This window comes from Olea europaea, chromosome 1, assembly GCF_002742605.1.
Source record: "Olea europaea var. sylvestris chromosome 1, O_europaea_v1, whole genome shotgun sequence".
Taxonomy (NCBI): Eukaryota; Viridiplantae; Streptophyta; class Magnoliopsida; order Lamiales; family Oleaceae; genus Olea; species Olea europaea.
In genome coordinates this window covers 2,693,579-2,718,666 of record NC_036237.1, presented here as the reverse complement: position 1 = coordinate 2,718,666, position 25,088 = coordinate 2,693,579, and the positions used below count along the sequence as shown (strand labels likewise).

The window sequence follows — 25,088 nt, the reverse complement described above, 5'->3', positions numbered from 1 at the left end:
TTTTTTTTTTTTGCCTTTCCATAATTTGATTTAATTAACACATGATGAAAATTTGTGGTGATATCATGAGTACCTTAGTACGTAAAAAAAATAAAAAAAATTGAACAACCGTGCTAAACATCCAGGATGAAAAATAGGCTAAAAAATAGGGGTGACACGTGTCATCCTACAATTGGACATATTGAAAAATCAAAATAAAAAACATCCAACCATTTGTCGCCACCTAAGTCTGTCTCCCCCTTCCCCATTTTTAACCATAGCTAACTGACTTTATTTGAATTTGAACACAAAAAATCTTGTGAGGGAGCCCCCCCCCCACACCCCGCCGCCTGGACCACTTTCTTTACAGACAGTTGGATTTTGTCCAAACATCCTACGTTGTTGAATTTTCAAATGTATAATTCAAAAATCTCCAAAGCCACAACTCATTATTTATTATAGTACATTTCTTAAAAATAACCAGCTACCTACTCCCTTCGAAAATTGTATCTCCGAGTTCATGTGAAGGCGAGGGATGGGGGGAGAGTGGGGACGGAGAGTTTTCTCCAGTTCGAAGAATCAGAAGGATTTTCCTTTTCATTGGTTCGTATTAGGGTTTGATGGTAGAACTCACATATTCTATGCCAATTACAAATTTCGCTTCTTTTGTAAAGGACAATTTCAAATTTGTGACTGCTTCGGTATTTCATTGATGAATTTCTACTTCATTATGTTTTAGGTTTGTGCCACGTTTATTCACCACTCAATTCTATCTATTTATAATTTAAATTATTTATAAGAACTTCTCAAATATACTTTAAATTACAAGAGTATAACAAAGATTATTTAATATTATTTATAAACGTTTTTAAAATGTTCATCACCACTTTGGTTTACATGTTCAACTTGTTTGTTGATTAAGACGGAAAACAATTGATGTAGTGACAACATACCTTGCCCCCCCTACAAGGTGAGGCACATAATGGTTGTTGTTTCTACGAATCTGTCCCAATGCCATCTCTAATTCTATCACAGTTTCATGGTGCAACTAAAACAAATAAAATAATCTCCATTGATAAATTTACGTTCATACTTATTTTAGAAGAATCTATATTTATATACTTATAATACCTAAAAAAAAATCAAATAATGTTCTATTTGTCTAGATAAAATTTTATCACGTGGGACATTCGACACATATAAATAAATACTTACCTGTACAGTTATATACAAACGATACATTCTTAAATTTAATTAGTTATACATGCACCAGATGAAGTTGTAGCAAGTACTCTGCATCCCTTGTTGCAAAAGAAAAGTATACAAATCAAATAATCAATTCTTGGATGCAATACCCACAAAACGTTATGCTCAAACCATAACTAAAACAAAAAAAAAAGGGACATAAAATAAAATTCATCAATTATCATATAGAATGGAATGGACTGCAATCATATTAACGTGCCAAAATGGTCCATAACACGCCAAATTCATACATCATGGCTCCACATTTTTTGTATAACCTTTTAAATGGAATACAGACGCACTGCAACCACATATTTATTTTGTCACATGTATTTTATTTTCTCAACTTTTATGAAATAAGTTCAAGTTTAGAGCTTATCTAAATCAAGGGATAATTGCACCTAACTCCTCAATCTATTATTTCAGTAGAAGGTTGATCGTTAACCTTTCACTATCAAAGCTTCGTTAGGTTGTCTTGCGACACTCGTAAAACACGAAGACAACAGTCCAAATTGTAAACCAACGCAATGAAAATTAGACATTTAAAAAAGAAAAATACAAATTAGACATGAAAAGAACATATAACAATTTGATATAGATTTTGATGATTTCTCCCGTTAAAGACTGGTTACTTCACTATAATGAAAAGTTGATCATCGATGTGATACACTTAGCTCTTGTTTGGTGTAGCTAAAATCAAATTTTATTATGAAATATGTGGTTAAAAAATTGTGGATCCCAAAAAATGTGTAGTTAATTTGAATTTAAATTTTTATCAACTTTTTAAACTACACCAAATATGGACTTAAAATTGTTGGAGATTAACTTGTTGTTAAGCCCGTCTTTGATAGGGATTCAAATTTATATTTTACTCTATGTTAAAATTAATAATTAATTTTAATCAAATATTTTCGAGATTCACAACTTTTCAATCTCAAATTTCGTTAACTTTTATCAAAATTTGTAAAAAAATAAATTAAAAAAATAAAATTAATTTTATCTCCACGAAGTGGGGACTAAAATAATAAATTAGAGGCTAGTGATGTAATTTTCCTCTACATTACCTTTCTGTGGGGGTGGGATTTGTACACGCGGACCACTAACTTTCAAACTTTAGTATTGGTCGATTTTATTCGAATGCGCCAATTTTGATGGAATTGCAACAAGAAATAGTGTACCTCGTGGGCACAATAAAATATTCATTTTTATGTATGTCACAATCGCGTTAAGACATTCTTGCTCCACTTCATGGACCGACTGTTTAAATTTATATTGCAAACAAGTGAGATTTATATATGAATAATAAATACTATTTATTATAAATGATGATCTTTTACACAATAAAATAGTGGGTTTATTTTCACAAAAATTGATAGTATATATCACTGGTAATGAATGTTAGTATTGAGATTGACATTCCTTTGTTTCTCGTAATAGTTCATCTTCAATATCTAAATAGCGCATATCATCAACGCATGTCATGTTTGGAGTACTGGAGTGATTCGAGATGGGACGTAATAGTCACAGAAAAATTAAGTGTTCTATTAAAAATTTCTACTACTTAGATATTGTAACCTTTTTATCTTTTAGAAACCTTACAAAAGTCTTCTTTATTGTTTAAAACTCCATCAAAAGATATACTATTTTCATTCCAATACACTGATTGCCAAGGTATTACAAGATTGTAAAACAGACTCATGTCATGATATCTCGATAATCAATCAATCAATCTTCTATCTAATATTCAATTGGCTGTAAATTTCGAACATCTATATATTTTTCAATAGACATTTCTTTTTTCAACAATACAAAAGTATATCTCAATAAACGAAGAAAACTTTAACATGAAGGTCTCGTACACACAAGTAGAGGGATTTTTCATTTAAATCATCACACTTCGAACTTCCACTTGAATGTGAAAGGAGCAGTGATTTGAGTAGGTTGATATTCAATATATCACCATTTAAGATTAATCTTACTATATATATATATATGACCGTTTATTGAAAACTTTTCCATGTAAAGGGAATTACAGCAGAAGTTTGAAGATGGCATGCCATTACGAAAAATGGCCTTTTCTAATTAACAGGCTTTTACAATTTGTCAAGATTGTCATTAATACATCAAAACTTCTTTGTCTTTTGTTAGACCATAAAAGTGGCACAAAAATAAACAATATTGAGATTTCATCATTTGAAGCAACCCTCAAGCTGCACTTTAACTAACACAAAATTGCACTGCTGACCCCTGCTATACTGACTTAGTTGCCAGTTGGTCTCCAACTTTTGAAAAAGAGTAAATCGATCTTTAATCTTTCATTATAGTTGTACAATCAATCCCAATGACGACACTTGTTCAAATTTCCATGAAGTCAACATTTAACCTTCACATATCTAACTTTATGAAGCTGAGTTTTTTTTCTTAATATTTAGTCATGTATGGTGTGAGCTAAAATTCTGAGAAAAATTTAAGTCAGTGTAAACATTTAATTTTAATTAACATTTCATAGGATCCACATTTTTTATTAATTTTTCAACAACAAATTTCATCAATTTTTATCGGACATCCCTATAGCTACCCCACCACCTTTCTTTCTCCTAGTACTCCTCTTCAATGCCTCTTAATTAGGATGACCCCACCCTCATCCCATTCCTCTCTCTCTTTCACACACACATGCAGGGACACACACACAGAGAACTCAACCATAAAACTATAGTTACCTCCAAGTAATTCCTAATTAATACTTCAAGAGCAAACACAATTGCCATGGGAGTTGTAGACATGTCGAATCCTCCATCTTCTCATACCAAAGACTTTCTTGCCACTCCAGCTCTCTCTCTCAGTCTTGTACTTTTTTCCCTATCTGTTATTTTTTCCTTGATTTTTTAGCTATCTTCGATTGATAATGTTTGCTAATAATTGTTTTTGTTAGGCTGGGATTTTCCGGGATGTCAGAGCTACGGCGGCTACAGCCGTGGAAGTGGAGGGGAGAGATGGAGAAAGTGGTGGTTATGGCGGCAAGAGAGAAGACACGGTGGAAATAAGTAGTGAGAACTCGGGCCCCACAAAATCGCGCTCCGAAGATGATTATGAAGCAGAAGGAGAGCATGATGATGAAGAAGATGAAGACACTCATAAAATGAAGAAGAGAAAGAAATATCACAGACACACTGCTCAACAAATTAAAGAAATGGAGGCGTATGTTTTCTGCAACTCTTGTAAATTGAGTAGCTTTAAGTCATGTTTATTATACCATCCAGTCGTGTCTAATATTGCATATCCAAAAATCCACTTGCGTTCAACACCCCGTCACATCCCCTCATTCATAGATCAGATTTTTAGGTGCACCGTATTTGAAGAAAGGAGTGACTCGAACCTTTATGATTTTTGTCTATTTCACCTCGTCTAGAGGCTTGAGCTGTTATAGAGAGACACATAGTTTGTACACGGAAAATGATGATTAAGTCTGTGTTCATCAAGAATGACTCTGTTAAACCTGTTGAACATTCCTGGGCATCTTTAAGACAATACTATGAAAATACATTGTATATTTTGAAATGTATGAACGTATATGTATATGTGCATAAAACTTCAGTTTCATTAACCTTTTGCAGTTTATTTAAAGAGTCTCCCCATCCAGATGAGAAACAAAGGCAAGAACTGAGCAAGCAGTTGGGGCTTCATCCAAGGCAAGTCAAATTCTGGTTTCAAAATCGCCGAACACAAATCAAGGTATATATTTGAACATCGAATTGCAAGATGGTGGCTCATTTGAGAACACCAATCTTGAAACCTGACTGTTCATTTTGAGCTTTATATTTTTCATATTTAGGCGACGTGAGATTTTACCCTTAATATGCTATATATCTGCAGGCTATACAGGAGCGCCACGAAAATTCTTTGTTAAAAACAGAAATGGAAAAAATTCGAGAGGAAAATAAAGTTTTAAGGGAGACCATAAAAAAGTCTTGCTGTCTTAGCTGTGGATTTGCTACCTCTAGAAAGGATGCAACTGAAGAACAACAGCTAAGAATTGAAAATGCCAGACTAAAAGAAGAGGTTTGATAAGTTTCATATGTTTGATTAAACAGTACCGTAGAAGATTAATCTTCGTTAACATACATAAAATGCACATGTTCTTATATCAAGAATACTTGCAGCTCGAAAAACTTAGAACTGCTATTGGGAAATGCAATCCGAGAGCATCGCCAAACAGCTCGTGCTCATCTGGAAATGAACAAGGAATTCGAAGCTCGTTAGACTTTTCCACTGGCATTTTTGGGCACGAAATGTCACGGATAATGGATGCAGTAGAAAAGGCGACGGACGAGCTCAAGAAGATGGCTACTTCCAGCGAACCACTGTGGATCCGCAGCTATGAAACGGGTCGGGAAATACTTAATTATGATGCATATATGAAAGAATTCCCTACTGAAAATTCCAGCAACAGGCAGCCTAAAACATGCATTGAGGCCTCAAGAGAAACTAGAATTATCTTTGTAGACCTCCCAAGGATAATACAGAGCTTTATGGATGTGGTAAGATTTATGATATCTTTGTACAAAGGATCTCAAGCTTCTTTTTTCCTTTTCATTTTTTTTCTCTCTTAATCATAGAACGAAAAGGACTGCCATCAAAAATCTTTTATGTATGGTAGGGATATCAGTGTGGCCTAATACATATGTAGACTACCTAATATCCAATTTTATTTGGTAGATGCTACGGTCGAGAGTATATTTGAACAGTACAATTAGGCATTAGGCTTCATACAGTTCAAGGCAAATATGGATGAACTCATGAATGTGATCTTTCTTTTCTTTTCTATTTTTTTTCCCCTGTAGAATCAATGGAAAGAATTGTTTCCTTGCTTGATCTCAAAGGCAGCTACAGTATATGTTATGAGCAATGGCGAAGGTGTTAACCGAGATGGTGCAGTGCAGTTGGTAAGATTTTTTGGGTCCATTTTTATGTTTGATTGTCTCTGATTTGAAATTTTTTATTTTTTTATTTTTTGTAAGGATCCTCCTTAAAACAGTCATTTCCTTAACAGATTCTTACACTGTTGGGGTATGTTATAACATTTCAAGTTTCTGTTTCGGTTAGATGTTTGCAGAATTGCAAATGCTGACTCCAGTGGTGGCTACCAGAGAAGTATATTTTGTCAGATGCTGCAAACAACTGAGTGCTGATCAGTGGGCAATTATCGACGTCTCGATCGACAAAGTTGAAGATAATATCGATGCATCTCTGGCAAAATGCAGGAAACGTCCCTCTGGTTGCATCATACAAGATACATCAAATGGCCACTGTAAGGTTGTTCTTCAGAGATTGCTTTCCGTTTGTGTCTGCATCATAGCTTATAATCAGAGCATCAATCTTCTTTATTTGTTGCATGTTTTCCTGCTAAGGCCCTAATCCCTTCTTACGAGAATCATATTAAACAGAATGAACATAGAAACGAACAATGTTCACTCTCGGTGTGGGAGTTATGTTCATTTACCGCTACATAAAAGATAACAAGTTTTCTCACTCGTCTCACGCACCTAAACTGACGCTTATATAGTAGCAATATTAGGGTGACCTGACAAGGGAGTAGAATACTCAATATACTCTTGTAATGAAAAAATTGGCCCAATTTGGAGCAACTATCCTGGTAATAAAATACTAGGTTGATCACGGTTGAGGAGAAAACTGCACGCTACAGTATAATTAGGCCCACATAATCCTACAGCATGCATGTAGACTGCTTACTCTTCCATCGGTGTTTCAGGTGACTTGGGTCGAACACCTGGAGTGCCAGAAAACCACGGTTCATTCCCTTTATCGCACAATTGTTAACAGTGGTCTGGCATTTGGAGCAAAGCACTGGATTGTAACCCTGCAACAACAATGCGAGAGACTTGTGTTCTTCATGGCAACAAACGTTCCTATAAAGGATTCAAGTGGTAATAATCTTAATAGTCCACTGTTTTTTTATGTTCAGATTTGTCCAATGTTTGCAGAATTTTATGTACGAAACTTTGTAGGAATTGCCACAACTGCTGGAAGGAAAAGTATATTAAAATTGGCACAAAGAATGACTTGGAGTTACTGTCGAGCACTTGGTGCATCTAGCTACAATACATGGAGCAAGATTCCCAGTAAAACTGGCGATGACATAAGAGTGGCTTCTAGGAAAAATATAAATGATCCAGGAGAACCTCTCGGGGTGATCTTGTGTGCAGTTTCGTCTGTATGGTTGCCCATCTCTCACCACGTCTTGTTCGACTTCTTACGAGACGAAAACCACCGTAATGAGGTTCGTGAGTTCCTGTTCCTTCAAGATTAGCCTCAGGTTGGCAAATTTATAAATGGTTTTTAAGGAAGAATAGGAATGAAACCCACGAAATGTGCGAATAATAATGAGTAGTACTTACCTATGTGATTGAAATTACTATCATTCAATCCATATTCATTAGTTTGACTAGTTGAAGAGCCGACTTGGTAGCCTAGCTTGCAAACAATTAGGCTGTCACGTCGCCTTTTTCATCATTCTGACCTAATTGAGTTTTCTTGAATTCCTTTGTACAAATTTTAGTGGGACATTATGTCAAATGGGAGTCCAGTGCAATGCATTGGAAACTTGGCTAAAGGGCAGGACAGAGGAAATGCAGTTACTATCCAAGTGAGTCTTGTCTACTCCTAGAAAAACATAGTACACAAATCGTTGTCTTCATTTGAGTTTTTATGTCATGAATTCAGGCAATGAAGACGAAAGACCAGAACATGTGGATACTCCAAGATAGCTGCACGAATGCATACGAATCTATGGTCGTCTATGCACCCGTGGATGTAAACGGCATGCAATCCGTGATAGCGGGTTGTGATTCCAGCAACATTGCTGTTTTATCTTCAGGGTTCTCGATTCTTCCCGATGGGATCGAATCTCGATCCTTAGTTATCACTTCTAGGCCAGAGGAAAAGAGCACAGAGGGAGGATCCTTGCTGACTATTGCATTTCAAATCCTAGCTAGCAATTCTCTAACAGCAAAACTTTCTATGGAATCCATAGATTCAGTAAACACCCTTATATCATGCACATTGCAGAACATAAAGAGAATCTTGCAATGTGAAGAATGATGACTTTGTTTTCAAGGCTTATTTTTTATCAACTAAGAATTGTGACCATTGTATTGTTATTTTGAACCAGAAATCTATTCCATGAATACCCAATAGGAAGCATATAGGCGTACATGTCCTCGATTTGTAGTAGGCAATACTGGTCAACAGGACTAGACAATATAATGAGTAACATTATTAACTTCTTTTCCGTATGTGAAGCATTATCACAAGCATCGTCCGTGCAAACATGTATAGATTGATCAATGAGCACATACAATCATGTACAAAAATAACAATTCTAAATAGAAAGATGAGTAGAAGCTAGAGGTGATAGATTGCCAAATGGTTCAGAGCAGAAAAGGCGCAATACACAAATATAATGCATATGTAAAAAATGAATATTATTTTTACACAAAGAAACATGGTAAGAGATGAAAACTGCAACTCTTTAACTAGCTTAAAATAGAAATTCACTTTTTTGTTCACCTGAACTTCTATTACTGTCTGCTAAAGTAGCAGGGGCAGGAAAAAACAAACCGTTATGCTCAGAAAACAATATGGCCTTTTAATTCGTATGCTGTAAGTAATTTTGTAATCATAACCGAATCAAGCCAAACAAGTGAATCGAACTCATAACCCTTCAAAGCTAGGATATCAAAGAGAGGTGACTGGAGGTAGCTAATGCCCCAGAGTGCATACTTTCCGGCTGGAGGCAAAAATGAGCCGAGCTCACAATTCTTCGAAACTGGGAAGTCAACGTGTTGGCCACATTGATATAAAAACCAACTCAGCTTGGGAGCCAAGAAGGCCACCTCAACGCGAGGGCAATATCAGCTCGGCAGCCAAGAAAGCCAATTTATGCAAGCAAAAGTTAGTTGCCTAAGGTATGTTCTACTTTATTAACTCACCTAGGAGACATACAAATTGAACAAGTGCTGCATACAGAAGAAACTTCTACACAGAATAATATGTACAAGTGTGAAGACATAATGTTATTGTTTTCATTCCGTTGATAATCCTCAAAGAATTCTTCTATTGCTACATCTCTGTTACGGGTTAAATCACACATCGGTTAAAGATAAAAACAATAATCAAAATATAAGGGCTTGGGCTACTCAAGATTGACCTTCTTAAAAAGGAATCTTAAGACTCGATATGGTACCAGAACTTATCAAGTAGTAACTCAATTCGTCTAAAGTTTTAAGAAGTAATCAGAATCCAAGATTGGTGTTCTAATACGAGTCACCATCTTGCAAGACAAGTTCACCGCCTAATCAATGTATAAGGACTTTACTACTCCTCTCTGACAAGGTTGATCATTTTAAGATCAAACCCACAGTACTCAATAATCTCCAATTAAGCATCAGAGTACAATCAGCGACCACCTCCATTTCTGTTGGTTGAGCTTTCGCCCATCTTTTTCAGAATATTTTCAGTATATTTCGTTGGATACTACTTCTACAAGTCTATGATTGAAAATCATAGAACTGTGTAACCAGCTCTTCTAATAAACGGTTAAAATAGCATTAAGTACTTAAGAGGAGTATCTACTTATTCTACTCCATTACATCAACAATTGAACAAAATGCTTCTCTATTTGCAATTTCTGAAAACACATTATTAGCCTAAAATTCAACACTTCAATGAACAAACAGATTCCATGAAAAGATTAAAATTGAAGCATAAAACTATCCCTACATTACATTAACAAAAAGATCTTCAGTATAACATTCATTACAATGAAAAGATAAAGAACACAAAAATAAAGATTCCACTTACAATTAAACACCAACAAAAATAAAGATTCCACTTACAATTAAACACCAACTGTCTCAATTGTTTTCTTCAACTCTCAGGCTGCTGAGACTCCAGTGGAAGCCCCAACTCCTGCGATTCCGAGTCTTTTGCCTTCGGCCCGCCTCGACTGGGAACCCAGACAGCCAAGAAAGTCTTGAGCTTGCTAATGGGCCTGATTTTTTCAAGCTGAACAACATCCCCAACACTGAACTTGTTCAATGGATCGTGAGCTTGGTACTTCTTCTTCATCCTAACGCGGTGATTGTACTTCGGGTGTGGAGCAAGCCGTACAACTTGCACAGTCACAGTCTCGTCGTGGGATGAACAAGTAACCCTGCCTTGCATGGATTTCATTGCTCTGATAACAGGGAGGAATGTAGGCGTAGGTGGTAGCGGAGAAGGGGTGGCGGTGGAAAAGGTCTTTGGGAGGCGTACGATAGACGAGGCACCGCCACGGAGAAATGGCGTTGAGAGGGAGAGAGATTTGAATTGGAGAATTGGAGGAGAGGTTAGAGACATTTTTTTTGAGGGAGGGTTATGGATAAGTGGAGGAGATGATGAAGAAAGTTTCTCTCTTCATTTCCGTGAAAAAGTTGAACTATTTAATTTTTTGCCCAACTAATTTGTTAAAGTAGGAGTATTCTTGAAACGGGTCGATTCCTGGGGCTTATTTTGGTTAATGTAATGTGGATTCCACCTCTATGAACTACAACTTTTGGACAAACTACATCTTTGTGCAGGAGAAGAAATGTATCTAATATATTGTCATTTAATATTGACATGTTTGCTAAGTTGGATTGGACACAACTTCAACATAAATTTATATAACTTGTTTGTAGGATATCGCGATTATACTTTTATTTCCTTCCAAGCTTTAATTCTTTGGCACATAAGTAATTAACATTAAGCAAGCGTCGTAATCTAAATCCATAACATTGTGAGCTTGAAAACTCGAGTTGTGGAGATAGAGAGGAAGGAATTTGGGATTTGTATTATCATGCTACTTTAACTTGGGTGATTGAGGCTTTGAACGCTACTTTCAAATAACTATATGCAATGAGATCCCATGTCAAATTATGCTTTATGTGAATATCATGCTTGAAATTTGTGAAGACGCGTTAATCTCAACTAGGTTTATTCACAGTCGAAGGGGCAAGTGAATATGATAATTAGGTAGCACATAAACCTTAGAGGCATAATTCGGCAAGGCCTGATTTAGGCCTCTACCTGGTATATAATATCATCATAGGTAAAAAAGTTGTGACAAACAACAAAAAACAACATTCCTAGTACAATGAGCTACGAACATTTTCCATAAGAGAAAAAAAGTCTCAATAATAATCCAGTACAGAATTAATATGACTTCTTCTACTAAGGGACTTCAGAAGTGATACACTACCAATGCTTTCTATTTACAGGAGGAGAGCTATAATTTGATACATAATCCTATACAGTTCGACCTTAGCATGTTCATCTGGAAGGATTGGATCGGATAATACTGAAAAAGAGAAACGAGCTAAAACTTTTTTATTGAGGTCTATGTACCAAAAACATACACTTTTTTCCTGTCAAGGAATCAGTTAATGGCGTGCTGTTGGACTTCTTGCTCCCCCTAAGTTCTCTAGCCTCTCTATGTAGGATATTTTCTTGTTTGTCACAACATTAGGTGGTTTGCTCGGGAGAATATTGACCTCTTTGTAAACATCGTTCTTAATATCATTATTTGTTTCTGTGTCACCTCGATCTAAACTCCAACCCATAAAATCCAACAATGTCATTGAAGTTGGTGTCTCTGCTGAGTTTTGTTTCTCGAGTTCTTCTCTATCACATGCAAGTCTAATCTTTCTTTCCCCATTTGATTGATTCCGAGCAAGATTATCGGCATATGTAACATCTTCAATTTTTGACAAGACAGTATACGCCAAGCTTTCTATTACTCTTGAATAGCTCTCCAAAATAGCTTGTCCCACATCCTGAAAATACCAAATAAAACATCAAAGTACGAATTCTAGTGACTGAATCGAAATGAATTTTTGCAATCAGTTTTTTTAGCGTTTCGGATTAGGCCTTAATCCCTAGTTCTGCGAGCAATAATGATCAGAAAAGTAACTAAAAGAGGAGCAAAGCTCTCACACCTTGACTGCACGTAAAAATAACAAAACCTTAAAATTCTTTGCATGTCTAGGAATATTTGATCAGTTCTTAGTCCACGGGATAAGGATTAGCGTACAATATGATTAAGCTCTACATAGTCTAACATGGAACGCAAGGAAATCGAAGAAGAAAACTCAAAAGATGCTTAAGAAGAGAGAGTTTATGGTTGGAATAAGCATTTCTTACTCTGTTGTATTGGATTTTGCTGATGTCTAGACTTGACTGAGGGAGTCCAGGGAATCTGTGCTTCAGAAGAAGCAAAATAGTCTCTGCTCTTTCTTCCAAAATTTCTCTCTTCTCCAAACTTACACCCGAACTCCACGAAGACTTGCTGTCTTTAGCATTCATTTTCCGTTTCCATATAACCACTGATGCCTCGATCCTATTTTTAAGGTCAAGAATTTTATGTTCCGATGACAAGTCCATAGTGGACAGAAAATAATCGGGATCGAAGTAATCGTCAGTTATGCTCTTGTAAATTGAGTCTCCGAGACTTGCTCTTCCATTCTGTCCATAAAAGCATCAGTCAGGCTACTAAATTTTTTTCCTTTTTTGGAAACCAAAAAAAAAAAAAAAGGGATGCGCGAAGCGAATTTTTATGGTCACTTAAACTCATTTTGTTCCAAGTTGGTCTCTGAATTTGAATTTAGATAAATTGTGACCAAGTACATTTTATCAGTTTGACTAACGGAAAAAGATGACACGTGAGTCCAATTATTTGCCAATTAGGCTGTCACATTAACATTTCAGTCAGTCAAACTAATGAATATGGGCAGGATGCTTAAATTGTTACGAACTCCACTTCGTGTACGGAATTTCTTTCATAGAGATTTTATAGAATACACACAATGAGGGATGGGTAAATATTTTTTGATAATATTTTACTCACCCCCATGTGAGTATTCTAGTTTCATTCTGTAATGCATTATTCTGTATAAGCAGAATAATGCAAATTGTTAGAAGTTACATGGAGAATGAACAAACACGAAATTTTGCTGAAAGGTGAATAAACGGTCATTATTTTGAACCAAAAAAATAAAAACACTGGATGCTTTTTGAGGTTCATCGTACCTTTGGAAGCGACTCTATGTAGCTTTCTGGAATTTCCATTTCTGACAAGACTTGTGCATTTATAGCCATAGCTGCTTTAAGCACTTGGTTTACAGAATCCTTCTGCTTCTGCAGCCATTTTCTTGTAGCATCAGATAACCCATTTGGGGGGACTTTAGGAGTAGGAATCCACCATTTATCATCGTTCCTTGGATCATCATCTTTTGATTTTGTGTAGTAAAACTCATTTTGCTCTTTGAAGTTTTCCAGGCACTCCTGTTTATCATAAGCACAATGAAGTATAAATTATTATTCTTAAATTTTAAGGATATGTTCCTCGAAAGGGTTTGTTCATGTCCAGTACTATGTACTGAACATACAATGAAAATCAGAAATTAATCTTGAACAAGGAGATATGCGCACTTACTAGGAGCATTGCATCGAGCTTGCGTAGGCCAGGGATGTTAATGTGAAGATCAGATCTTTGCCTTGTTACCATAATCTGGTAGAGAATGAAACATTGATATAACATATGTTCTCTTTAAATTTGGGGTCGACTAAGTTCAAATAGGTGCTGAACTTTCATTGTTCAATTTATGCAATTGAAACAAAAAATAAAGCTCGGTGACTAACTTGAGAAACAACCGAAGTAGAACAATGTTGTAAGTTTGATTACTAGCAATGTTTTACGGGAACATCCGAAACACCTAGGGCCAAATGAAACGAGAAAGTAACTTACATCCATATATATTCCATCTTTTGAGAATTGCTTAGAAGGAACAAATTCAACAATATGATCTGTGACAGACAGGAGCCAATCAATCTCCTTTCTCCATCTTGCTTTGGTCTCTGGTGCCATGGGCTCTAATTTCTTTTGTTCTCCAAATGCAGAAGCTGCGTAAAGGAAGCCAAAGAGAGTTTGTGTTATCAAATCATTGAACACAGAGAAGATAAAATATAAATAACTAAAATTCTCCCCCTATAACAACTTAAACTTTTATAGTGGACAAAAAATCTTGATTTAAGCTATCGTCACTTTTTTTTTTTTATATAAATATATGCACATTTCTGGCTTTTAATTTGAAGAGGCATGTTGAAAATTAAGCCCTATTCGGTTTAGATAAAAATCATTTTTTTAATAAATTTTAATAAAAGTTAATAAAATCTACTGTTGAAAAGTTGATAAAAAATTTTGAGTCATATAGTTCGAGGAAAATGAATTTTAGAAAAATCGCCGAATAGGGACTAAATATCTTTGTATCAATTTAAACTTTCAGGTGAATTAATTTAACAATCATGACATCAAGGTGATGAAAATCATGTATTCGAGATTTTTTGGTACCTGTATATGAAAAATTCCATTAATCGTGCTTTTGATTAAAAACAAATTTTAACTACACGGTTCGACTCAACGACAAATACTATATTGAGTTAGAAATGAAAAATCAGATACCTGCTAAGTTCGTAATAGCATTTGACAATGCCAAAGCTGATGAAACACCCTTTCCCCCACCAGACATATCCTCACCAAGAAGCAACTTTGCAAACTTTTCCTTCATTTGCGCCATATCTGAAATATAGCCAACATAAAAAGAAATTCAAATTAATAATCAGATACAATTTACATTGAACATAACCGAAATTTTCTATCAAACGGGAACAATCTGTTCATGTTTCTGATATATCCTGTCTAAAGATTTTGAAAAGGGTTTTTTGTTCTTTAATCTGTCTATGTTTTCATAACCGGCTCTGAAATCGGGTGAAAATGAGGTTATGGTGGCTGATAGTCAGGGTAAAATTTTGTCAAATCTTATTAAAAAATTTCTAGTAAATGTTTTCTTGTCGTGTAAAAATAAACCAAAGAAAAAATGAATCATGAATGGAATTTTGTTAACATTTTCTCCAAGTTCGTGCAGCCAATAATTAAAAAGTAAGAAGAAATATACATAAGAAAAGAACGTCTTGCCTGAATGTTGTCTATCTATCGTACGAGGATTCGGTGCATTTACATCATTTGAGAAATGCAACTTAGTACTTTCCAAACGGTTAAGAGGCCAGCCAAGTTTTTCTTGCTCCATTATATGATCATATAAAGGAAAATGATGATGAAGGAATTCTTTATTTTACACAATAATAGAATTCTTTTTCTTCCTTATACGATCGAACCATTTTCTGATTCAAACCGAATGTTTCTCAAAAGATCTAAAGGGTTATGCAACGTAGAGAGATGCAGTATATCTCTCCGATGAATGTGGTATCAATGGAAGAATTTAGAACGAGTCAATGATCGAAGGAAAAACGATTTTCCTTCAAGAATGAGATGGAAATGGAATGAAAAGGAAAATCAAATAATTCTGCTGCAGAAGGAAAAACAAATGCCTTTGTTTCTTGGATTGTGAATTGTAGGGAAAATGGGGTGTATGCATAGGAATCAATAAACAAGACAGGTCAGAAATGAATTGACAAAATGAAGAAGTTAGGTTTAATCTTATGGATTTTCTAAATTTTTTCTGTTCGGTCTGGTTCTTGATTCTCCACATGTAAGAAAATTGAAAGGCTTTGTTTCCTAATTATTATCAGGCTACGTTAATAATAAAATATAAATAAATAAAATTGGCGCTTTTAATGCACTTTAAACTTTGGGATAGAGCGGTCCAGATTGCACAAATTAATCCATTTCCTTCATCCGATTAGTCTTGGAGACATTTTAACAATTTTTTTCCTTTTCCAAATCAATAAAGAATATAATTATACTGAATATTAGAGAAGATCCAGTGAAAAATTAAATTGAATGAGGAAATAAAAATTCATAAATCAATTCTAAACTATTAGTTTGTTCATGTTTACATCTAATGTTTATGGGTTTGAGCCAACTTTTGGGACATAAACTTGTGTGTCACATTTTAGTTTACATGTTAATATTTATCTTCGTCGTGAACAATAATTTATAATTAGTTTGCTAAAATATTGTTGGGCGAATTGTTTAAATCTTTAACGATTTCTAATTGAAAAGATTTAACGTGATAAACTGATTGAAGGAGCGATGCACGTGCCTCTCGTCGTTTGGGTCACACAAGTCGTTGAGAGTACATCGGACACTTTAGAGCATGTGTTAGCCCTTGTTTTTGAGTTCCCATCTTCTTTAAAATGTATTTTTGAATAGTGTTTTGTTGGAGATTCTATAATTAAAAAATAAGGAAATTTTTTCTATTTACTTGTATTAATTTTAGAGGAAAATGAATTATTAAAAATGAGTTTTGTAAAATGAGATTTTGAAAAAATGGAGAGCCAAACGTACGCACAGCTGAATACTTCTTTCATGGATCAAAATTATAGATAAATTAAATTATTTTGATAGATTATTTTTAAAATAAGTAATTATATTATTTTAAAGTTAAAAAAATGAGCAATACTATTTAATTTTATTGGGGTTGCAAACCCAATTTAGGTGGTTTGACATTAATTGATATGTGAAATCAAATAATTCATTTAATTTCATTTAATTTATTATTTAATGTCATCTAGACAAAAATTGCAATTCCAGTAAGATTACAAATCATTACTCTAAAAGAATACTCTATTCGTCCCAATTATATAAGCTGAGTTTTTTTTTTCACTTATTCCAAAAATATAGGTCTGTTTCCTAATTTAGAATATTTTATTTTGTTCATTTACCAATATACTCTTATTCAATTTTATCCACTTAATATGTTAACTTCTTGAAATAATTCAAATACACACATTTCCCACTTCTTAGAAACATGAAAACAACTCTCATTTCTTCTTCTTCAAATTGAATCATTCAAATTCTTTACTAATTTTAACAATAATTTATTACTAAATATTGAAAATTAAATAGGGGTAAACTGAGAAAAATTTTGGTAAAAATTATTTTTCAATAACATTAAAAAAATAAATTCTTAATCCGTGCTTATATAGCCCCGTTTGGCATCCATTTTTGTAAGAATGAAAATGAAAAATATAGTCGTTACGAGATCCACACAAAAGATAGAAAGTTAAATATGATGACTTGATGTGATAAATAACGATCATATATATATATATATATATATGTATATATATATATATATATATTTATTTATTTATTTATTTATTTTTGGGGGCTAAATAATGAGAATCAAACATGGCCATAATTGGGATGGTGTGAGTATATAGTATACTTTTATGTAAGTTGCGGTCACGTCCTCTTGCTAGGGCTGTAAACAAAAATCGTCAAATCGGAAAATCGAATCGAAATCGCATTTTAGAAATTGTCGGTTTCTTGCCACGTGGACGCGGTCAATGAAATGGTTTTGACCTAAACCAAACCGGTCAAAATGGTTTGGTTTACGTTTGAGAATTTTAATTGCGGTTTAAAACCAAGCCGAATTGGCGAAAAAATATATAAAAATAAAAAAATGAAAATTTTTGAAAATTCATCCAAATATATAAAATTTAATAGTTTTTTATCATTTGTGGGTATTTTCTAATACAGATATATTATTATTATTCAATAATCCTAATTTATATATAATAATTTTAAAACTAACATAATCTATCAAAAGCATTTTTCCTCTTCAAAATTTAGATGAACTCCAGCCGATATCCAACACAGTCTTGAGTCATCGGCACCATGCACTTCTTTTTCAGATTTTTTACTTCTCTTCAAAGTTAAATTGAAATCCATTATACCAAATTGGAGATAAAGAGATCTTAGACTATTTGCTACGAATAAAGTTTTATATCAATAATTTTTTTGGAGCAAACTAAGGTAATAATTTGAAATTAAATGCGTTTCGTAACACCATATAAACGTAAACTTGTGTAATTATTATATTTAGATATTATAAACAATTGCTTTATTATTGTGGTTGGTTATTCTTTTTGTCTAATCAGTATCATTTTTTCAGATATGATGATCACGAGGTCTTGTTGGACATCATTATATTTTTTTTGGCCTTATATCTAATTATTGTATAGTCATTAACCTAAAAAAATGTGAACAAAAATTAAAAAAAAAAAACTTTGTTTTAATTTATCGTAGTTTCACTTTGATTTAGTTGATATTTAAATTTATAGTAGATATATTTAGCTCCATGTTTGAACCATATTTTTTATATCATCATAATGAGAAAATTGACTTGGAGAGGAGGTTGGGTCTCACACATGAAATAACAAGTCAACAAAGACGACTGGACTTGAGGGAAAATGGTCCAAATTTTCATTTTTTTTGTCCCAAAAATTTGGTTGAAACAGGGATTTAGTTTGACTTAGATTTATTGCTAGTAAGATATAAATATATTTTGAATTCAATGAATTAACGATATAAAAGTAGACGGACAAAAAAATATATTGCAAAATCGACGATTTAAAATCTGATCAAATCGTTTGATTTAAGTTTGAATTTTTGTCAAATCGTTCAAAATGATTTAATTTAAATTTGAGTTTTTCTTAAATGGACTTAAACGACTTGATTTAAAAATTTGTCAAAATCGTTAAAATCGGACCGATTACACCTTTCTCTCACAATAGTAGCCGCAAATTCTCTACCTAATTTCTCCACCAAGAAAAATTCGTCCTCCCAGCATCACCAACGTCCTCCGCCGGAAAAAATGGACGCTTCTATCGGAGTTTTAATGGCATGCCCAATGTCCCTTTACTTAGAACAAGAGCTAGACAAGCGGTTTAAGCTCTACAGATTCTGGGCCCAGCCATCCAGACAAGAATTCTTGAAAATCCACGCCGAGTCAATCCGAGCAGTGGTGGGGAATGCGACGGCCGGTGCCGACGCTGAGTTGATCGATGCCTTGCCCAAACTAGAAATTGTGTCGAGTTTTAGCGTGGGCCTTGATAAGATTGATCTTAACAAATGTAAGGAAAAGGGTATTAGAGTTACTAACACTCCCGATGTACTGACTGAGGATGTGGCCGATTTGGCAATCGGTTTGATGCTGGCGGTTCTGAGAAGGATTTGCGAGTGTGATAAATATGTGAGGAAAGGGTTGTGGAAAATGGGCGACTTCAAATTGACTACTAAGGTTCAGAATTATTTTCCCCCATTTTTGTAGCTTCTATTTTTCTTGGTTTTGATGAATTATGCATACTTTTGTTTGATCTTCTGGGTATCTATGACTATGTAGAAGGCTCTTTTGGCTTGATAAAATTGGTGAAAATTAAAACTTTGTTGCCAGAAGTAGAAACGATTCCAATAATTTTGGATTGAAGGCTGTCTTTTGGGGAGTTGACATCTGTTGTCCCTCTATGCTGTCTAATTTGCTGTCCATCCAATCACAAATTGAAATGTCATGGAAAATAAAAATTGATGCTACCGTTGAAAAATTAAAATTAATGACAACTTAATTTTCATGATGTTTCAATTTGCAATTGGGTGTATCTCAATTCTGTTTTGGGTGCATATAATTGGTGAAAATTGAAAACTCTGTTGGCAGAACTGGAAATGGTTCAAATAAAATTGAATTGAGTTATTTCTTGTCATAAATTCCAAATCAATGCCCCAAGTTTAACTTTGTGTAGTCAAATTCCCACGGAATCATTTCTAACCCATATTGGAAAATCACAATTCCTTGTCTCCAGATGTTGTTCGAAGGAATTTTACATGTGGTATTAGTATCTATTAATATTTGCTTGAGGGTCTGCAAATTTGAGTAATGTGTTGATTGAATGCTTGATAATGATTGTGTTGTAGAAATATAATAGTGAAGGAGTGTAGTAAAGAAAATTTGTTGGGCTTCATTTATTTTTTCACCAGCTATTCACAGAGCATGGCTTAGTTGTTCAACTTTGGAGCATCCAACTCTAATAGCCTAGGCTACCTTTTTTTTTTTCTTTTTTTTTTTGGCACAAGCTTAGACCATTGTCACATCTAGCAGAAGTTCGTAGGAAATCAAGTTATTTTATTAAGTTCTTATACTGTCCACAAAGCTATTTCTTGTGCAACTTATGTGGTAATGATGGGAAAGCTTTTGAATGAGATTTTATATTTACGGTAGAGCTGCATTTTTTTGGGCCATGTAGCAAATTTGTTCTAATAGACTTCATGGTTTACTAGCAGCTTTTAATGATTTAAGAAATTTTTACCACGTTAATTCCCTTTAAATCTTATAATGAAGTTAGTTCGAAGTTAGTAGAGTGAGAACCATTTTGCCATTCAAAAGCATAGGAGTGCTCTAAAATCATTTTTAAGTAAAAATATCTTGCATTTCAGAAATTGAAACTCCCGTCCTTAATTGGACGCATTTGGCATGTTTGTGTAAAGTGGATTGGGTAAGACTTATGAAGAAGCTAAAATCTTGTTCAATATGCTAATAATACTGTGTACCAAAACACGTACATTATGCTAAATTCTTTGCCTGGTGAAATCTGTTTGGGTGCTTGTATTTCTTCTTCGTTCATGCCCTCATCTTTTTCATCTTCTTTTGCAGTTTAGTGGCAAAAGAGTTGGTATCATAGGATTGGGCAGGATTGGATTGGCAGTTGCAAAAAGAGCAGAGGCGTTCGACTGCCCTATCAGTTACTACTCAAGATCTGAGAAACCAAATACCAATTACAAATACCATTCAAGTGTTATCGACTTGGCATCTAACTGTGACATCCTTGTGGTTGCATGTGCATTGACTCCTGAAACACGTCATATTGTCAACCGCGAAGTAATTAATGCATTGGGTCCAAAGGGAGTTCTCATCAACATTGGAAGAGGCCCTCATGTGGACGAACCCGAACTGGTTTCTGCTCTGGTGGAGGGTCGATTGGGTGGTGCTGGACTTGATGTGTTTGAAAAGGAACCTGAAGTACCCGAGCAGCTGTTTAGTCTTGACAATGTCGTGCTGTTGCCTCATGTGGGAAGCGGCACTCTAGAAACCCGCAATGCCATGGCTGACCTTGTTATCGGGAACTTGGAAGCTCACTTTCTGAACAAACCACTATTAACCCCAGTTGTTTGATTCTGTCATGAAAGCACTGATTTTATGATTGTTTGGTTGATAAACATTGACTCTTTTTTTTTCAGTTCTCATCATAATAAGGCCAATTTCGTTGCTCCTTGAACTCGTGGAATTAGTGCATCAAGGAAATATTTAATGATCATCGATGGTAATTTATGTTGTAAATTGTTAAAGACTTTAGCTTGTTACCACTTGACACGAAAAGCCCACGTCACCCAACGGTTTCAGGGCGTAGGGCCCCACTCAGGCCACCCTTCCCTCGCATGGCCTTAAACTTGAAATAGTCAACACACAAAGCAAGTAGGCTACAACGAGAATATCTGCGCATGATGCCACTGCATATTTAACTAGTATAGACCAAACACGGACCTCGACAATGAGGATCATTCTACAAGGGCAGATAAGAAGAAAGCCTCTCATTGTTCAAATTACATTTCAACGTGTTAATATAGAACAGAAACACTTGAATTTTGAAATGTGATGAGATATCTGATATATTGAAATGAATAGGATTAAATAGTTGTCTAATACTTCTCCTTTTTAATCTGGGATAGTCCTATTACGATAAGTGTCATGCTTGGGTACTAAGTAAGGGTTCTACAGAACACACACAAACATGGGTGGGTGGAAATTTTTGAGGTTATTTGTTAATGAGATGGGACCCACCTCATGTAAGGGATCTAGAAAACTCCTATTAAAATATTTCTGTACATCCATCAAAATTCATTATGAGAAACCACTAATTACCAAATCATTATAATTCTTACTTTGGGTATATTTTTGTCTTAACCCTTTTCGACCGGCTAAAGATAAATATTAATATTCAATAACTAAGAAGGGTATATTCTTATTAATTTGATGAAGCAATAATTCGCGTGTGGTTAAATTTTGTCTGCTCTATGTGGCCCAAAGACAAATGGGATTGCACAACAACTCCAATAATCTAAGGCCCACCAATATAAAAATGCCTATTTTTCTCTTCAATTTGTAGTTGTTGCCAACTTATTACAAAATTAATTAAAAGTAGATGGCCGCTGGCTTTTATTTTTATGTCTAACGTACCTGCAGTGACTAAAATTTATTTCAATAGTAATTTTTAATGTACCATTTGATTAGACAGACAAAATAAATAAATAAATTGCCGAGTAAACTACATACAAGTATTAAGATGAATGGGTTGCCGATAAAATAAGAAACGATAATATGTATCGAAGGAAAAGTGTTATCAAGATTTAACTCCTACAATTACTTATTCGTTGAGAAAATACCCTACGGGAAGGGCTGATTTGTAGATGAGGAATTTGCATACCGACTCAAATTGTTTAAATATCATTCTAGGTGCTCGAGATGTCTAACTTTAAATTAAAAAAGCTATTAGTCCCAAGATTACGTAAAAACGATATAATAAGTTAGGAAAAGTATTGAAGATAATTTAAATAAATAAATTGTTATGGTTCCGAAAGGTAAAACTTTAAATAAGAAAATTTTTTATAACCTTCTTATATGGAAAATTCTTCATAGAAAATTCCTAGAAGTGTTGCTGCGCTGGCAGCACCTAATTTACAGTTTTTTTTTTTTGTGTGTGCCAACAATCAATAAAATTGCGCCAAGCATCACTATGTATGAAATCTGTAAAAAAAATTTATTGTGCGTGTAACATTACTCTTCTTATATGCAGCTCTGCTATTGAGACAGGTTCAGTAACAGGCTCAAAAACAGGGGCTGACCACCTCAGTCCCTGATTCAACTTACTTTTTTTTTTTCAGATCTAAGGGTCGAGATGTTTCCACCTCGACTCCCTATTTTTGAGCCTGATTTTGTACTTGATTGAGTAGCATTTTTCTCTTATACATACCTCCACAGTAATAAGAGTAGAAAAGTAAAGAACTTAAAGAAAGAAAAAGAAAAATAGTGGAAAATCTAATTGGCTGCTTGTCAAATCCCCAACCCCAAAGCTAGTTGTCAAAAGCCTCCAACACTTTTGATAGTGACCCATGGCTGCCGACACTCAATTCCAAACCAAAATCATGCATAGGCTTGGGATCAGGTCCAGTTTCAGCCTCGTTAACAATTGTCGGTTGTGTCTCTTCCTCTCTCTAAAAACGCAAGCTTGACGCATTTATTCTCTCTCATGCACACACTGCACTCACTCTCACACTGTCAGTTGAATTTATGATTTTGGTCCGTGGGCTCAGTTCAGTTCATTCTGTTGTTTAATGCAAATGTGTTCTACTGTTTTTTTTCCTTCGTATAATTAATAGATTTTCACTTATTTTCAGCAATTGCATGCACTATTTTTGTTTCTGTTCTTTATTATAGCCAAGAAATCAACCCCAAATTTTGGTTATAGGTAGATATTTTCACTTTTTTTTTTTCCTTCAAAAATATGATGATTGAACTTCAGCAAATTTCTTGAAACGGTGAAATTTTTATAATTCTTTTCAAGAATCTACCGCTTGAATTCTGAAAATTTCTTGAAAAAGTGCAAATTTCATATTTAGTTTTCTAGAATCTGCTGCTTGAGTTTCTGTAATTTTCTTGAAAAAGTGCGAATTCCATATTTCTTTTCAAGAATCTGCAACTAGAATATCTATTAATTTCTTGAAAAAGTGGAAAAATTCATTTTATTCTTTTACCAAGAATCTGCTTGCTTGAACTCTGCAAATTTCTTGAAATATGCTGCACACAAAATCAGAATCTGATATCACTAGTTTAGCCCCATCATCTCCATCAAGGTCTCCAAAAAGGCCAGTGTACTTTGTGCAGAGCCCTTCAAGGGATTCTCATGATGGGGACAAGTCCTCCTCTATGCAAGCAACTCCTAATTTCAATAGCCCAATGGAATCCCCTTCACACCCTTCATTTGGGCGCCACTCTAGGAATTCATCAGCCAGTCGATTTTCCGGGATATTTAGGTCATCCTCAGGGCGTAAAGGGAACCGGAAAAGGAACGACAAGGGGTGGCCGGAGTGTAATGTTATCTTAGAAGAGGGAAACTATGATGAATTTGATAATGATAAGGCGTTTACTAGGAGATGCCAGGCTTTGATGGGTGTTTGTGGGTTTATTGTTCTTTTTACTGTATTTTGTCTGATCATTTGGGGTGCAGCCAGGCCTTATAAACCAGAGGTTTCTGTCAAGGTAAAGCAATTTATTCTGTCTGGTTTTAAATTTTATTACTCTGATTGTTAAGTTGTTCTAGCATTTGATTGTGTTAGTTAGAAAGCAAATTTAGGTCTAGCAGTTTAAACTTTTAGACTACCTTAGTTTAACATGGAATGAGAGAACAGATGTATGAAAATTGAGTGTGTAGTTAAATGAAAAAATGAATCTAGTTTTCAAGCAAGGAGGCGTGTTGTAGATACAATTCATATAAATAAAATTGTCTCTTCTCTTCAACACGAAAATTCTATAGATAATATCTGCTATTGATGAAAAAATTGTATGCTGCATTTAATGATTTGTAGTATCATACCTCGTGTAATCTTTTCTGCTAAGAAAACTTTGTTACTCGTACTTAATTCATTGATGGCATGTTTGGTATGGAAGATTGGATAGCACATAATTGTAGTTTTCAAGAAGTGAAAGGGGTCGGTAATCTTTGCTCTGTAACTAGTATTCTCTCCATTAAATCTTCGCATTGTAATCATTTGTGCAGAGTTTGTTGGTAAGCAACCTTTATGTCGGATCAGGTGCAGACTTCACTGGGGTTCCAACAAAAATGCTGAATGTGAATGGATCGTTGAGGATTAGCGTGTACAATCCGGCTACATTTTACGGTATTCATGTTAGCTCGACGCC

At 34.6% G+C, this 25,088-nt stretch overlaps 5 protein-coding genes across 5 annotated transcripts in view; 3 read left to right on the top strand and 2 right to left on the bottom strand.

The window, feature by feature from the left end:
* Positions 1-3,878: 3,878 nt before the first annotated feature.
* Positions 3,879-8,445, top strand: LOC111371088 (homeobox-leucine zipper protein GLABRA 2). Its single transcript, XM_022993021.1, has 11 exons — positions 3,879-4,071; positions 4,157-4,422; positions 4,839-4,956; positions 5,098-5,283; positions 5,385-5,762; positions 6,066-6,167; positions 6,328-6,537; positions 6,995-7,169; positions 7,251-7,522; positions 7,802-7,888; positions 7,966-8,445. Exons 1-11 carry the CDS (start codon positions 3,991-3,993, stop codon positions 8,341-8,343), a joined length of 2,253 nt encoding a protein of 750 aa, XP_022848789.1. The 5' UTR covers positions 3,879-3,990; the 3' UTR covers positions 8,344-8,445.
* Positions 8,446-10,000: 1,555 nt separating this feature from the next.
* On the bottom strand, positions 10,001-10,761 carry LOC111371003 (30S ribosomal protein S17, chloroplastic-like). Its single transcript, XM_022992951.1, has one exon. The coding sequence runs from the start codon at positions 10,639-10,641 to the stop codon at positions 10,171-10,173; it is 471 nt and encodes a 156-aa protein (XP_022848719.1). The 5' UTR covers positions 10,642-10,761; the 3' UTR covers positions 10,001-10,170.
* A 651-nt stretch (positions 10,762-11,412) lies between these two features.
* On the bottom strand, positions 11,413-15,831 carry LOC111370925 (rop guanine nucleotide exchange factor 9-like). The gene is made up of 7 exons (XM_022992861.1): positions 15,293-15,831; positions 14,780-14,896; positions 14,066-14,220; positions 13,754-13,828; positions 13,348-13,602; positions 12,463-12,783; positions 11,413-12,095 (listed from the first exon to the last, which is right to left on the bottom strand). The coding sequence occupies exons 1-7, from the start codon at positions 15,402-15,404 to the stop codon at positions 11,703-11,705; spliced, it is 1,428 nt and encodes a 475-aa protein (XP_022848629.1). The 5' UTR covers positions 15,405-15,831; the 3' UTR covers positions 11,413-11,702.
* A 3,011-nt stretch (positions 15,832-18,842) lies between these two features.
* LOC111370835 (hydroxyphenylpyruvate reductase) lies at positions 18,843-21,462 on the top strand. Its single transcript, XM_022992761.1, has 2 exons — positions 18,843-19,364; positions 20,769-21,462. The coding sequence occupies exons 1-2, from the start codon at positions 18,939-18,941 to the stop codon at positions 21,285-21,287; spliced, it is 945 nt and encodes a 314-aa protein (XP_022848529.1). The 5' UTR covers positions 18,843-18,938; the 3' UTR covers positions 21,288-21,462.
* A 1,910-nt stretch (positions 21,463-23,372) lies between these two features.
* The window catches only part of LOC111403010, a 2,535-nt gene continuing 819 nt past the window's right edge, over positions 23,373-25,088 (top strand). The window contains exons 1-2 of the mRNA XM_023031353.1: positions 23,373-24,428; positions 24,946-25,085. Coding sequence (XP_022887121.1) covers positions 23,964-24,428; positions 24,946-25,085 — 605 coding nt within the window. The 5' untranslated portion in view covers positions 23,373-23,963. The remainder of the gene's footprint in view (positions 24,429-24,945; positions 25,086-25,088) is intronic.